Below are 15,439 nucleotides of genomic sequence, written 5' to 3' on the forward strand. Positions count from 1 at the left end.
ACTGATGAGAAAAAATGTAACCTTGACGGTCCTGATGTGCTTCCAACGTTACTGGCATGACAAGGAGATCTCACCTGAGATGTTTTCCACACGCGCAGTGGAGGGGTTGCCATTATGATCTGGGATGCTTTTTCCTTCAGTTATACAATGGCACTTCAGGTTGTGCAGGGGTGTCAAGCGGCAGATGGCAATGTGGAGATGTTGCATGGGGCATCTCTCATGGCTGAAGGCCCTCGTCTGTGGGGTAATGACTGGATTATTTCACTGGACAACAGTTCACAATACCCGCCTGACAAAGGACTTCTTCCAGAGGAATAACTTCACTCTTTTGGACCATCCTGCATTTTCCTCTGCTCTAAATACATTTGAGAACATTTGGGGATGAATGGCAAGGGACGTTTACAAAAATGGACATCAGTTTCAGACAGTGGATGCCCTCCGTGAAGCCATCTTCCCAACCTGGAGCAACATTCCCACTAGCCTCCTGGAAACACTGGCATCAAGCATGCCCTAACCAATTTTTGAGGTGATTAATAAGAATGGCACAGCTAATCATTATTGAGTCCTTTTTAACTTTTTTTTTCAATTTTAGAGGGATTTTTGGGGGGGGGGGGGTTGAGCTATAGTCTTAAAAAGCATAATTACAGTATACCATCATTGACAAAAAGAACCCCCAACCCTATGATATATTAAGGAGGGAAAATGCACAAATGCAGCTAGCTACCTGTCTTTTAAAGCTCCTCCTCCATTGGGCACACACAAGACCTTTTGAGGGAAAACCTGTGTCGATTCTATGTGCTTTCTTTGCTCTATATCAGGGGTAGGGAACCTATGGCTCGGGAGCCAGTTGTGGCTCTTTTGATGACTGCATCTGGCTCTCAGACATTTCTTAACACCGTAAAATGTGTTTATTTTAATTTGTTTTCCTGACATTTTAAAGTAAAACATTACAGAAACAGAAACATTACAAAATTCAAAATATGCATTGTAATGCATTTTAACCCATCCATTTTTTTTTCTAGCGCAATGCCAGCTGTCCTTCCCATGTTTTCCGTGTCAGACACCAAAACTTGATTATTATTGGGGTTGTCCCTCCTTTAATCAAACCTTCTTTAATCAAATAGTCAGCTAGCTAATTGTGAAGAGACAACCCTTTTGATGAAAAAGGAAAAGAAAGAAAGATACGGAGTAGGTCACAAAACCATGCAGCACCAGAAGTTGCATTAATGGTAAAAAGTTATTTATTATTGGTTAGCTTCAATATAACAACATTATTACAAAGAATACATTCAGAGACTGATATTCTAAAATTGCTAGTATTCCTTAAATACTGTATACACACATTTGGTTGTATTCGGTGTTAAAAAATATGATATGGCTCTCACGGAAATACATTTTAAAATATGTGGCTTTCATGGCTCTCTTAGCCAAAAAGGTTCCCGACCCCTGCTCTATATTAAGTACCTGGAGTCACCGTGACCTCATGAGTCAAAGTGATGGAGCAGAAACAAAGACACACAGGGCGGTAATGTGTCGACCACCTGGCGCTGGATCCAAACTCTTATCACGACTTACTGATAACCGCTACTACTGATGCTACTGTACGCTTCAGTAAAACCAGGTTGCCCTTTTCCCTAGCCATAATGGACAGAAACAGCAGGTTTTGTTTGGCTTTGATTGTTGTCACTTTGAAAAGCCAAAATTGGGTTAAAATGGTTATGGCCTTTTTTTCCCCCCACCATTTCCAAAGCAAACATATTTGTTTATATAATCTCTTCAATTCCCACCCACATGGTTCTCAATGAGTGTACATGATTGCAATTGTTATGTAAGTTGGAGGTTATCTGTCTGTCAGAAAACAAGTCCACTGGTTGCCGTTAAGGTTGTATTGCTGTTAAAACTCAAGTATTTACCGTCTTACGTTGCCCAAAGATAAAAACCCTGCTACTTTATGTCGCATTCTAGTTCTATTATTGTCATTGTCTATCATTAACTCATTCAGTAGCAAAGACGTATTTATACGTGGTTTTTTTTTTACCCGAACGCTGGCTCCCAAATACATGTTTGTACGTCTTTTACTTTTTTTTGCGCGACAGATGTGCATTTGATAAGAGCTCGGCATGGATCTTTCGCATGTATCGACAGCAAGAAGGAAGTGAGAGACCGTGGAGGAGTGTAGCGTGCAGAAGGTTACGCATTGCAGGGGAAATTTAACGCATGCACACACACACACACACACACACACACACACAAATTTGCGTCAAAGTGGAAGTTATGCTTGAAATGTGTCTTTCCCCAAAATGTGTTTTTCTCCCTTTTTTGTTGGGAACTGCTATTTTCCTGCAACCTACCTATGTTGTACTGCTGATTGCTAAAGAAGGGAAAAAGGTAGAAACAAACTTTTTTGTTTCTGATGAAAGACAAGTCTAATCTTTCTTTCGCTAGGTTCCATGTTTACATAGCCATAGAACACAATATTGTGTGTGCGCTGAAAAATCGTCTAAAACAGACAGTATTTAAGGGGTTGAATTTGGAAAAATGGCTGGGATTGAATGAGTTAATTACTGTTAGTCAAGTCAGTGCAATACCACTATCTATGTGTTGACCACTAGGGCAAATGAGACATCGTCACTGATATGTTATAGTTGCCAAAAAATGTCAAACAACAGTATAGTAAAATATATAAAAGTAGCTCTTTCCTGCATGCATCGTAGACATTGCAATTAGATAGTTGAAGGAGAAGCGTTTGCCTATTTTAGTAAAGGGACTATTTTAGTAAAGTGCGCATTCATTTCATTCTCAGCACACAGTTGACATTTATGCACACATTTGACACATTTTCCGGGGCTCGAGATAGTAAGAAATCAGCAAAAGTGTGCCGTGTACTGTAATCATATGAATGCATTGACATCTCGTTGTACTGCATTCTGCAGGTGACTACTTTGGCATTCTGATGGATGAGAAGGTGACAGGCTTTCCTTTCAACTTCATAGATAACCCCATGTACTGGGGCAGCACCTCCAACTACCTTGGCCTGGCACTTATGTAAGTGTTTGTGTGTGTGTGTGTGTGTGTGTGTGTGTGTGTGTATGAGCAACAAACTGCAGTAAGCAAGCAACGACTGTGTTTCCTTGATTAGTCATCATTAAGTGCAAAGTTGTTAATGCACCGATACATTTACGTCAAATTGCACTCTAATGGGAGGTGATGTGGATGGCTCAAAAAATAGTCTGCAAATGAAGCTTTTTTTTTTTTTTTACTTCCTTCTTGAAAAGGTGTGGAAATATATTTCCATGGAAACTGGAAGCACTTGCATTGTAAGGTAAGCACTTGAGGGTTGATGAGCTTTCAGTCGCTAAAAGCTGCTCGGTTTTATCGGCCCCTTTTTCCACAGACCTTGGCCCTAATTTTGATGCCTCAACTGGCCTTTTACAATGGACGCTTTTGCATACTGTAATTTTTGTTGGACTATTATTATTGTCGGAAAATTGAGTGATGTCTCTAAGTCTGGTATTTACTGTATTTATGAATTAATTGAATGGGTATCTTTTAGCTGGAGGACTGTGGAGTTGTATTACCAGGGTCCTTAAAAAGACTTGAAAAAGTGTTAAATACAAATGTTGGTTTTTAAAGCCTAAAGTCTTGAAATTGTCTGGAATTTTTGAAAGGGAGGAATTACCGTAATTTATGCCGTATAAGCCGCTACTTTTTTTCCCTCATGCTTTGAACCCTGCGGCTTATACAGTGATGTAGCTAATCTGTGTTTGCGTTCTGGTCTCGCGACATACCATGTGCTTCGGAGCAGCCGTTTCGTGCTTTGAGTGCGCGCCCTTATCACTAGTGTGTGCGATACCACTGATTTATTTTCCGATACTGAGTAAAATTCAGGCTGGTATCAGCGATACCGACACTTGTGCAAATACACCTACCGTGTCCCATCAATTTTAAAAAGTAGTGTATTTGAAATGTGAGCTTCGCCCATAAAATAAAGCATATAAGACATCAGAGTAATTTGTTCATGTATCTTAAAAAACTGCATAACATTTAGACAAGGTCTCAATTATTTACTTTCCTCTGTGTGGTCCTGTTAATGATGTACATTACCTCAAATGACCCTGAGATCTTGCCTTGCTTCATGGCCGAGACCAGGGATGTTGGGCACAAAAAGGTTGATGATGATTGCTGGAGATCATCAAGAACTAGAAGGCCACTGGAGCAGAGTGAGAGATAACGCAGGCAGCCTGTAATGCAGAGTGGTAGAGTGAGCGGAAACAATTGGTAAGCCAGTTAGTAACATGATGGTAACATTTCTGTTTAACGACGGCTGCGGTTGTTCAGCTAGCGCTATTTGTAGATTATTAGTGCATTTTTTTCAGTGCTTCAAGGTGCTTGCACCCATAACTTAGTCTCCTCCTTGCACAGTGGCAACAGCGGGCCCCAAACACAAGACTCTGTATATCTAAGCAGTTTGCATGTCTAACATTTGACGTCAATGTACCCTGCTGATCACCAAATGTGTGCCTTCAAAATTAGGAACGACTTATTACATAAATCAGTGTTAAGATGTTATATTTTTGCCGTAATATAGTCTTCATTTCTCCATTCAGATGTGTTGAAAAGGTCTTGAAAGTCTTCTATTTTGCTGTGATATACTGTAGTCTTGCCGTAGGTGTGAATTGGGGTGCTCCGATCGATTGGCCACCGATCAGTATCGAACGACTTTCGTGAAAAAGCATGTGATGAGCAAATGCCGATACTTGCCTTACAACGGCAATCACCTTTGTCGATCACCTCCACCCCCTGCTATTGCACCACGCCCATTTTCACTTCACACTGCGCAGACAAAACATGTTTGCCGTGTGGGGCTTAGCTGCCGTTTGTGAGAGGGATATAAGTGAGGTTTACAATGTATTCTTGCACAGACAGGCACAACATCAGATTAAAAACACAACATGAATACAGAGTCATTAGCCTGGAGTTTGTTTTTCAGAGAGATTAGAACTTAACATCATTGTTTGGTGTGTGGGTGACAGCAGTGTGCTAGCGTTCATTAACTTGAGGTTGTACACCAAACAAATATGCACATTTTCCTGAAAGTTTTCTGCGGTGTTCGGGGACCCTTGGCCGAGTTATGCTAATCATTGGCATAAATAAATGCTAGAATAATGGGGTGGATGTGCAGTTCCAGAAATAAACAGTCAAAATCTAAGCTCAAAGTTCTAAATGACGATTATTTACTTATATTTTTAATTAAACAAGCTGTATCACAAGGACTCGCGCTGTCGCTTCCCCAGCGAGCCCCGCTTCCGGGACCTCCCATGAAGAATAGAAGTCTAATAATGATGATCATTTTTAAAGAAAGCGTGTGATTTCTTTCAAATGTGGATGGAGTGTGTGTCCGTGTGAAGAAAAGCGTCCCGGGGAATCATAGGCTCAATTTTTTCAGGCAGTGATTTCTTAAAATGTAACTCATTCTAAAGGATCTCAGTCCTCATTTCAGGAAACAACCTTACTTAAAGAGTAAGAATAGAGAGAGTGGGGGAAAATGAACTAATCAACTCCTTCCAACCCTCGCTGTGCTATAGACTGACACACATTAGGCCACTTACCAGCCCGCTGTGCGACCTGGATGGGAGATTAGCTGACACACATTAGAGGCACTTAGACTTACTGCATACACGAACACGAGCCGGACTCGTGCTGTTAAATAAATAGGGTGGGAGCTGAATGCGTTTCATGATTTCATTCTTTTTGTGCTTCCATATTGTGCAGACCATCACTTCAGGCATAATACTGTGTCCCTAAGTGTGTTTAAGTGTCTATTGCAAAGACACAGAGACATTGGTCAGCTATTATGTGAATGACCTCGACAGTGCTCAATACGAGCCTTAATTAGAACACTTTTGGGTTTGGGCCGATAGGATATTTTTCAATTTCTGCGTTTTTTTTTTTTTTCATTAACTTTTTGTAGACGTTAGTATATTCAAAGTTTATTTTTTTTTCCAGAAAAGTACAGTTTATGACCAGAATTCTGTGAGTACCCTTGAAAAGCACTCTAGGTAATAATAAAAATATAAACATGACATGAAAGTGTAAAGTTCACCTACGATGTGTGAATTATTATTCTTATAACAGCAAGAGCAACAAAATTGAAGGTCCAAGAATTTAAAGGCATCCTTTATAAGGTTAACTTCAAGCCATGTTTTTGTAAAAGGTCATATGACTCCCTGTCATGTGACCATAGACTTCTCAATAATCATTTAATAAGATATATGGTATAATAATATTATAATTATGATACTTTTTACATTTTATAGACATGTATTTTCAGTGCATCATAACTTGCATAAACCTTGCAATCCTACCTGCACTCGGTGTTCCCAGCGTCCCTTGTTAGCTCCAATGAGTGAGACGTGAGACGCTTTTTTTCTTTTTACCCATCAGAATTCAACAGCTGCCTTGGTCCAATCAGTCCAAGCAGAAGTCATCTATGTTTTGCTGTTTTTTGTGATACCACCAGTGAAAATGTGCACAAATGAACCACAAATAGTAACAGTGATACTCACATCTCATTATGGATGAAGTAGCAATAATTTGGCATCAATAATAAAATAGAATGCGATGGGTTCAGTATTCGCGTGACGCGAGGATATCTTTTGGGAAAGATTGAATTTGATAAACCAGCTTTCCATCATGTAACCTTGTTTTCCTAGTATCAAAGTGCTTATGGTCGTTATTTTCATTAAAGTTGTTCTTTTGATACGCATAAGCCAGGCACCGCCGTACAGCATCATAACGTGCCGCTTTTTTCACTGACAGAGAGAAAACTCTCTCCACTTGTGTCCCAGTGAGTTTTTTCGTTGATGTTACCAACATAACAACATCAAAGTGATTGATAGTGGCAGAGCTGTCCATCAGTTAGTCATGGGCCATAGTCATGTGATGTGCTTGCGGGATAGGAACAATAGAACTCTGACTTTGGGAAAAGTTTACTATCTGCTTTTGGCAAAATCGTGTTGCTTCGCTTGATTCTCGCCTCACTGCATGCATACAAGGTCTACATTATGTGTGTGTGCGTGCGTGTGTGTGCGCGTGTGTGTGTTGTGAGAAGGTTCAGTCAACTAACCCCAAGACGAGTACAAAGCAAGCAGTTCTTCTTAAGATGATTTAGTGGTGTTTTTCCCAAGTTACACAAGAGTCTATTATAATTCATACATCTTGCTTGGGGCGTATGGAAACCGACATCCAATATGCCACTGTTTAAAGCCTAGCTACCTCGAGGGACCACACTTCTTCTCTTTCAAGCATGCGCACTTCCCCCCGACTACTCCGTTTAAAGGGTTAGCCTCTGTTAAGTCAGAGGCGAGAGGAACTCGACCAGGTATTCACAGGCTGCTGTGTGGAGATGGTCCTGCTACATCCAGACCATACACAATAAAGTAACCAAGTTATATTGTCCACAATACTGAACCCTCTACTTTATAGCTACAGTCAAACCTGTCTATAGTGGCCACTAAAGGGAAACGGCAAAAGTGGCCGCTATAGGCAGGTTGGTGGCCATTTTGAATTTGTGCGTGCACATATTAACATGTCTGTGATTAGAAGCTTGTTGTGTTTGCAGATACATATAATTATACTGTTACATGTTGACCAGTAGAGGGCACTGTGGGACTGCGGATAAAAGTTGGAAAGAACTACTAGGTTAATAAACCGCTGTTAATAAAGCCATTAAAGTGCATCGGCGACGTGAGTCTCTCCTTCCCCACAACAAGCGGCATTACAGTATTGACCAGTGCACATTGTCTCACACCAGGAAATAAACGGTGTCACTGTCTGCAACAAGCTCCAAAGAAGACGGCTTTTTTTTATGTGGAACAACTGACAGTTTGTGTGGATCTTGTGAATGATTGTGACTGAGCTAGGACTCAGTAATTAAAGTCTACACACGACGGCTTCATTGATTACAAAACAAAACTTTTTCGTGCATGAAGCTTCTGCTTGAGTCGGCATTTTGGCCGCTATATGCGGTCAGATATTGACCAAGGGATACAAAATGGGTGGCCACTGGCACACATTACACAGGTGACTGCTATACATAGGCTCTATAACATGTAAATTTTCTGCAGGGGGATTTTTCAGTGGCTGCTATAGGCAGGTGGCCGTTCTATAAAGGTGGCCGCTAAGACAGGTTCAAGATTCAAGATTCAAGAGTTTTATTGTCATATGCATGGTAAAACAGGCAGTTATACTATGCAATGAAATTCTTATTCTGTTCATTCTCACAAGAAAAGAAAGAAAACACAAGAAAAAGAATAAGAACATCAGAAACATAAATACCAATAAATTAAGCAACAACAACAGAAGAAACATTAATACAGATAAATAATACAAATAAATAAAGTGCTATGAGTGTGTGCGTGTGTTGCGTGCGGCGTGTGCGAGTGCTTCGTTGAGAAGCCTGATGGCCTGTGGGTAAAAGCTGTTTGTCAGCCTTGTGGTCCTGGACTTCAAACTCCTGTAGCGTCTGCCTGACGGTAGGAGTGTGAATAATGAGTGTTGTGGATGTGTGCTGTCCTGTACTTCCCCTCTTTGGTTTGTTGCTCTTGGTAAGGACCTGGGATACTTTACTATGTTAGCAATTAGAAGAACCTGTTAGTTTATAATATATCTGGAACAACCTAAAAGGAGTTTCTTGAGCAATACTTTTATGTCACAGAAGACTGGGTGTGACGCTCTTTAAAGAAAAAGTGCATAAAGGGCATAAAACCAGTAAAAATATAATAAAAATGATTAAAACTTGCATCATTCAGCCTTAAGGATGACGAATGAGGTCCATTCACATGTATTGGGACATTAAAAATATGAATGCCCTGAACCAGAATCTCAGTCCCATATACTGATGAAAAGAGTGACAAGGCCATGTTTATATTTGCCTGTGCAGAAGTTAGCCCGGTGGAATATCTGCGGTCGGGTCAGTCATCTCCGCATTTTCGCTGCGCTCGCTGTTTACATGATCTCCACAAATGCTACGTTTTGTTCATGTGCACAATACTGACCTTTTAATTTATATTAAACATTTTTAATAGTGTTTTTTTTTACATATTGTCATTTCCAATTTACATGTAAGTGTGATTTAAAGAAGAATAGCGACCAAAAATTTTTTTATGCAGCTCACTGGTGAGTGGCACTATTTGAGCTATTTTTAGAACAGGATGGCGGGCGACTCGTGTGGTCCTTAGGGGCGACGTAGTGCGCACGGGCACCATGTTGGTGACCCCTGCTTTAAATGATGTTCAATGATGATTCAAGGATGTTGGTCGGAAGCTGCTGACGACACAAGTTGCACTTCACATTCTGGGGTCCTCTTTAACCTGTTCAAAATGCTTCCACACTTAGGATCATTTTTAGTAGCCTTTATGCGCCAATAGGTCAGTCGATGTTTTTCATAGCGTTCAAAGCTAGCGCTCACCTCAGCTCCTTTGGATTGTGCCACCGAAGCGGATTATTTTATTAATGTGCGGTAAGTATAGCTGTTAAACACACACAGCAGTCGTGGGCACCCCCATGTAGTCAGAATGGTACAATTTTGACATCTGATTCGACGGTGAAATTGATAGTCGAATCAGATTCCTCCGAATCGAGTTGTCGGATGGTCTATTCTAAGACACCCTTAGACTGATTGATTAATCTGCAATTTTAATTACAGTAGATCCCCACTCTTTAAATTCCGGGAACACCAGCGAAAGGTGAAAACCCGAGAGTAATTGATAAACCCATAATGAAATCTATTTTTGACACACGCTCGTGGCCTGTGAATTTGCATGCTGCACATGCTGAATTGCACATGCGCGGGGATCGACTGTAATTGTACAGCACGACTGAGCCATTTCGACCACTCCTACCGTCATTTTCTCCTCCTTGTGTCGCCATCATTGTCTGGCTAACTGGGTCAGTTTCATAAGCGTCATCAGTAATTCAGCTAAATGCCCCACTGTGTTGTGCATTTTGCTGTTTATGCACCGCTATATCTCTTTTTGTTGCGCTGTATCGGTTGGTGTGAATTAAGGTGTTTCTTTTAATATTTGGGGTTTATACAACAGTTTGTTTAGTGTGCATGAGTCCACACCAGCGGGTAATGGAAGGGTTTTGTCACACACGTTGCTGCTGCTCCACACAAGTAGACTCTTACTGTCCACTTGCAGGTTTGTTTTTCTGGTTTTTTATTGACCATGTGGCCTTCGTTATGCTTATAATGTCTGAGTGGGCTTTTTAAAATGAATTTTTTGTTTAATTCCTGATAAAAAAGTGTCAGTGGGACTCTTTGCCCAGGAATATGTAGGTCACTGTATGTATTGGATGTTCATTTTGGACATCAGTTGAGGCATTGCATAATTCCCATTGAATTTATCCATAACCGTACATATGTACATATTTCATTGATGTTCTGTTGTTTCCTGTTGCTGATGATTTTAAACTCCTTTCCGTGTGTTTTGTTGTGGGTTGTGTCTGTTGTGAGATCATTTTAAACCTGCAATAAAAGCCCGTTGTTCCGGCAATCCAGTCTGGTGCTTGTCTCACTAAACAATTACTGACACCCAGTGACCAATGTAGAATACTATGTGTTTTAGTTCATTTAGATCATTTTATGCTTGAAAATGCTTAATTTAGTCTACGTTTTGACTGCTAATAGGCCGAGGGACGACTGTACTTACTTATAACCTACTTACCTACCTACCGGCTTGTTTTTTCCCCTCCAGAGGTGCGAGTCCTGTGGGTCTTTTCCTGACTGTGATTGTAGCGGTGGTCTACAAGATTGCAATCCAATTTGAGGGGTAAGTCCAATACAACACTCCATCTGTTCAGCCTTGCGGTAATTGCATTTTACGCACACAGTCAAGTGTTCAAATTAACCCTTCAAACTATTTATTTAGACTGCCATGTAACTCCCGAAACAAGTTAGAGTCGTTTGGGGTCCCGAAGCGAGTTCAGCAGGGCACCATTTGCAAATCAATTACTTCTGTGAATCTGTGAAGTGAGGCAAAGGCAGGTGCCAGGTTGTACCGGTCTCTGTCACTCAAGTCTTTTGAGCATGAGCCCAAGTAAAGTCCTCATCTCTGCTTGTTCAAGGAAAACTACACTTTTTTTTTTATTTTGCCCGTCATCCACAATCCTTATGTGAGCCATGAACACACGTCTTTCTCTTTTCTGTGTGTTGCCATATTTTGGCCATTTTAAGCATTACTGGGACGTCCTGCCTTGGCGCATTGATTTCACATAGCATCATAAAAACAGGACACCTAGCGTTAACTTTTCCAAACTCGTAAACAAAAACATAGCAGAATTGGCGGCAGCTCCAATATGTAGCGTTACCTATCAGTCGTGGCCTGACACGCTATGAGCGAGTGTGTGGTGAAGCTAGTCCCTCGCCGGTGTGGTGTGGCGAGGTGTCACTACGCCATAAAGTACTTCTTCGGCGTAACAATGTTAATAATAATAATACCAATGTCACTGTAGCTTTTTAATATGCAGGCCACATTCCATTTTCTCTGATTATATCTGCTATTAGGGGTGTCACGAGAAACTCAGTTCACGAGACGAGATGATACACGTGATTGGGTCTACGAGAACGAGAAGAGATGAGATTTTAACATTACTTTTAATAAAAGTAAAATGAAAAATATATTGAAATATGTGACCATATCTACTCATTTAATTTCGACTATGTTACCCTCTTCTGCGTTCTGTGTGTATGCCAGCGGCCCCGCCTCCACCTACAACAGACTGTATGACTGACAAAAAGGGCTCACTCCGTTCATGTCGGTGTGCTATGGAACAGACACGCCAAGATGCTGAAACCAATGCACAGAGTGAACTCTCTTCCTGCCCGTTTGGAGGCGAGAGACGAGGGAAACAGATGCACATGGCAATGTATCGAGGCCGGCAAAATTATCGATTTCATTTACGTGATCAATTCATTTATTTATTATGGTCCCAGGCCTAGTGCCCACGAGACAATTTTTTTCTAAACGAGAAATCAAGTCACGTTGTCAGACGAGATCTTGGGACACTCCTTGCTACGATATTGGGTAATACGAGTGTAAAGTTGACTATAGGGGTGTTACTTCATGTCTACAGGGCTCTAATAATGTTAAAAAGTGTATTTAGAAGATCGTGAACACGTTTTCTCTGCCATAATTGTGAAAACATCCTATTTATTAATACTGAATCCTACTTTGTGGAAATTGACTTATCGCGGTCTGGAACCAATTAACCCCGATGGACAACGACGGACGACCGTATGTTGGTAATGAAAAGAATTAATAAGCACCACGACAACATGAATTGTTTGTCTCATAAAAATGACCAGAATTTTTAAAAATCTGCCGAACGAATTTCCCGCATGGGTGATTCTCCTGAAGGCGGTACCAGAGAGGATGCCGTCACTTCGATGGGCATGACGCACAGACTACAGTGATTTGAAGCTATAACTGCATAAAAACTATTCTGCACATTGAGTGTCAAATAAGAGGTTTTTTTCAGTATAATACCATAGATTTCATTATATTGTGCAGGTGTACCTAATTCAGTGGCTAGTGAGTGTGTGACTCATAATAAAGAAGCCTTTTTGGCTTCAGGAGCAGATAACTCTCACTCTCTTTATTAGGTTTTGATGTTCTTATACCTCCTCAAATCAGAAGCAACAACTGTGTGCATCACATAGGGCTTCATGTCACATGTTGTACACACATGCAGTAAACTCACGGTACTTCACGGTTCACGGGGCAAGGTGCTGGTACGGCATGGTACGACGTTCATATCTTTGATTTATTGTCTTGCAATGTTTGTTCTGCTGTATTTGCAGACCTTTCACTGAACACATCTATCAGGAGAGGAGGCGCAAACATGAATAATCGTACCCCGGCAGCTTGAAGAGGATTCGCTGCTGATCAAGAGGACCTCTGAATGGGAGTATTTCTTTCAACCTTTAAAATGACATTGTCCACTGTTCCGCTTTTAGAATAAAACATTACCACGTGAAATTTGGTGTACGCTCTTCTATTCAAGAACAGCTGCATAGAATCATTTTTTACATACTGCAGGTATGTCCAAAACCATTAGAGGTATGGAAAACAAACTTATTCATGCTCTTGATGGCGTTATTACCATGCAACTTGTGAAGCTTATAATAATTTCAAAAAATAGTACAAATTAAAATTTTAAAAATGAAATGAAATACAGGAGAAGCAAGAATATTTTAGATTTTTTTTTATACAAACAGAAATAAAAAATACGAATTATCTTTAACTTTTAATAAAAAAAAAAAATTATCAGCTGAACTGATTGAAAACTGTTCCACCTGTGGTGTGCAGCAAAGCCTTTTCCGCTGGCCTCGCCACTACCTGAAGCCTACATTTACAACTTAAATTTTAGTATTTGTTCCATGAAATTCTATTAATTTATTCCCAACAATCTATTATTTTCATTTAATAGCGTGTTTCTTGGTTGCACTAGTGTATGTGTATGTTAAATATGTTTGTCCAATCAGATTTCAGCTTCTATGAGTTGCCATGTTAATCTAATCAGACCAGGGCCTTCAGAATTAGGAGTGCTGGCCTATGTCACACACTACAGTATTAGCCATGGGGCTGTGTTTTTTTTAGCCAGTCAGACTTCTGATTCGCCACGCAGGGCCAGCTAGCCGCCCTACGGTGGCAGCAGAACTTTTCTGTCCTCTGATTGGTTGATCACAGCAAAGAAATTGACATCTCTGGTGAGTAAGATGTATTTTATTGAAATGTTTTATGATTTTGTCATGCTATTAGTTAAATATTGATTCTGAACTGCTCCGGATGTTGTAGTGTAGATGTTGTCTTGACTTGTCTGTACACTTACTCTTTCAACACCAAAGACGTATTTATGTTTTTATAATCCCAAACGCCCGATCCCAAAGACGTATTTATACGTTTTTTACCTTTTTGTGCGCCAGAGGCAATAAGATGTCGACTCAACTGCATACTAAATGCATGTCACTTTTACAGTAGAGCAGCTTTAAGCCATAAAAACGGCCACAAGGTGGCAGAAGTGCATTTGATAAGAGCACGGCATGTGAATATGAATGAAGAAAACATACATGACAGCAAGGAGGAAGTGGAAGAACGTGGAGTGTAGCGTGCAGAGCGTTCCGCACTAGGAAATTTTAATCCATGCACACACACAGTTCCAAATGTGAAAATTGTAAATAGGTCGTGGTGTTATATATGTAAATAAATTGTTATTTTTATCTAAAACAAACCTTTTTTGCGTTGTTTATGTTGTGTTTCATTCTAGTATTGTGGCAGATTTAAAAAAAAGTGTCTCTATAAAGTCATTTTAAAGTTAAATAAACACTTGAGAGTTGTTTTTTATGCGTCATTCCTCAAGCATTGCAACTTCTCCGAGACAAGCAAGGGGGTGACTCACAAAACAAGATTCCCTCAGGTGGAAATGTCATGGAAGGGTCCAATGGTCTTCTTCAGTAACCTGCATGGATTGTACTTAAGCCTCAGGAAAAGAGCAGAAAAAAACATGAAGAAAAAAGACTGTGATGCAAACTCCAGTAGTTTAGTACACTGATCAACAAGCACGACATGTGTGCTGATCACTCGGGGCAGTCCTAGTTCTAAATGGTGAGAACGAACCAGAAGAGCATTGAAGTGACTGATCGATGTATGACCAAGGTCATTCTGCCCATTCAGTCACACACGCTGACCTGCATGTCGTAAAAATTTCATTTCCTTCAAGTGGTGAAGATCAAGGAATCTAAATGGTTACTTTAAATTGGTAGAGTGACCTTTTTTGTTAGGCGGAAATTGTAATTTCTCAGAAATTGCATGTGAATGCTACATCACAGCATGTCATAGCATCCTGAAGATATGCAAATATGCTCCTTATTTGCTGTAAGCAACATGTCAATTCATGCTATGTAAGCACTATGATCTTCCTGCGATGGCACTGTATCATTCATACCATAGCAATCCCAAAATAGCATGCAAATATTATAGTACACTCGTCCTTCGGTTAATTGGTTTCAGACCCGTTAAATTAATTTCCGCAATGTAGGATTCAATGATAACAAATGGAATATTTTCGTAGTTTAAAACCTGTTTATGACTTTGTAAATATAGCTTTTAACATTGTTAGAGCCCTGTAGACATGGAATAACACCCCTACAGTCACCTTGACACTCCAGTTATTCATTCATTCATTACACCACACAACTCTTGTGCTGCAGGGACTCGAGACGGCTGCTAACTAGCGAGCTCGCGAGCTAACCAGGTAGCCTTTATTTCTGAAAGGGATAGTTTGTATTTTTTGACATGAAGTTGTATGACAGCCCCATCAGCATTATAGTCCAGTAACAGAGACTTACCCCCCACTTGCTCTCCTAAGTCCAGTTCTG

General features: G+C 40.4%; 1 protein-coding gene across 1 annotated transcript in view; it reads left to right on the plus strand.

Annotated features, from left to right (window-relative positions):
- The window catches only part of pemt (phosphatidylethanolamine N-methyltransferase), a 48,389-nt gene extending 33,631 nt beyond the window's left edge, over positions 1–14,758 (plus strand). Inside the window, exons 5-7 of the mRNA XM_054767645.1 lie at positions 2,934–3,045; positions 10,758–10,832; positions 12,863–14,758. Of these exons, the coding sequence (XP_054623620.1) occupies positions 2,934–3,045; positions 10,758–10,832; positions 12,863–12,911 (236 nt within the window). The 3' untranslated portion in view covers positions 12,912–14,758. The remainder of the gene's footprint in view (positions 1–2,933; positions 3,046–10,757; positions 10,833–12,862) is intronic.
- Positions 14,759–15,439: the final 681 nt, after the last annotated feature.

The sequence above is a fragment of the Dunckerocampus dactyliophorus genome, chromosome 2 (assembly GCF_027744805.1).
Source record: "Dunckerocampus dactyliophorus isolate RoL2022-P2 chromosome 2, RoL_Ddac_1.1, whole genome shotgun sequence".
Taxonomy (NCBI): Eukaryota; Metazoa; Chordata; class Actinopteri; order Syngnathiformes; family Syngnathidae; genus Dunckerocampus; species Dunckerocampus dactyliophorus.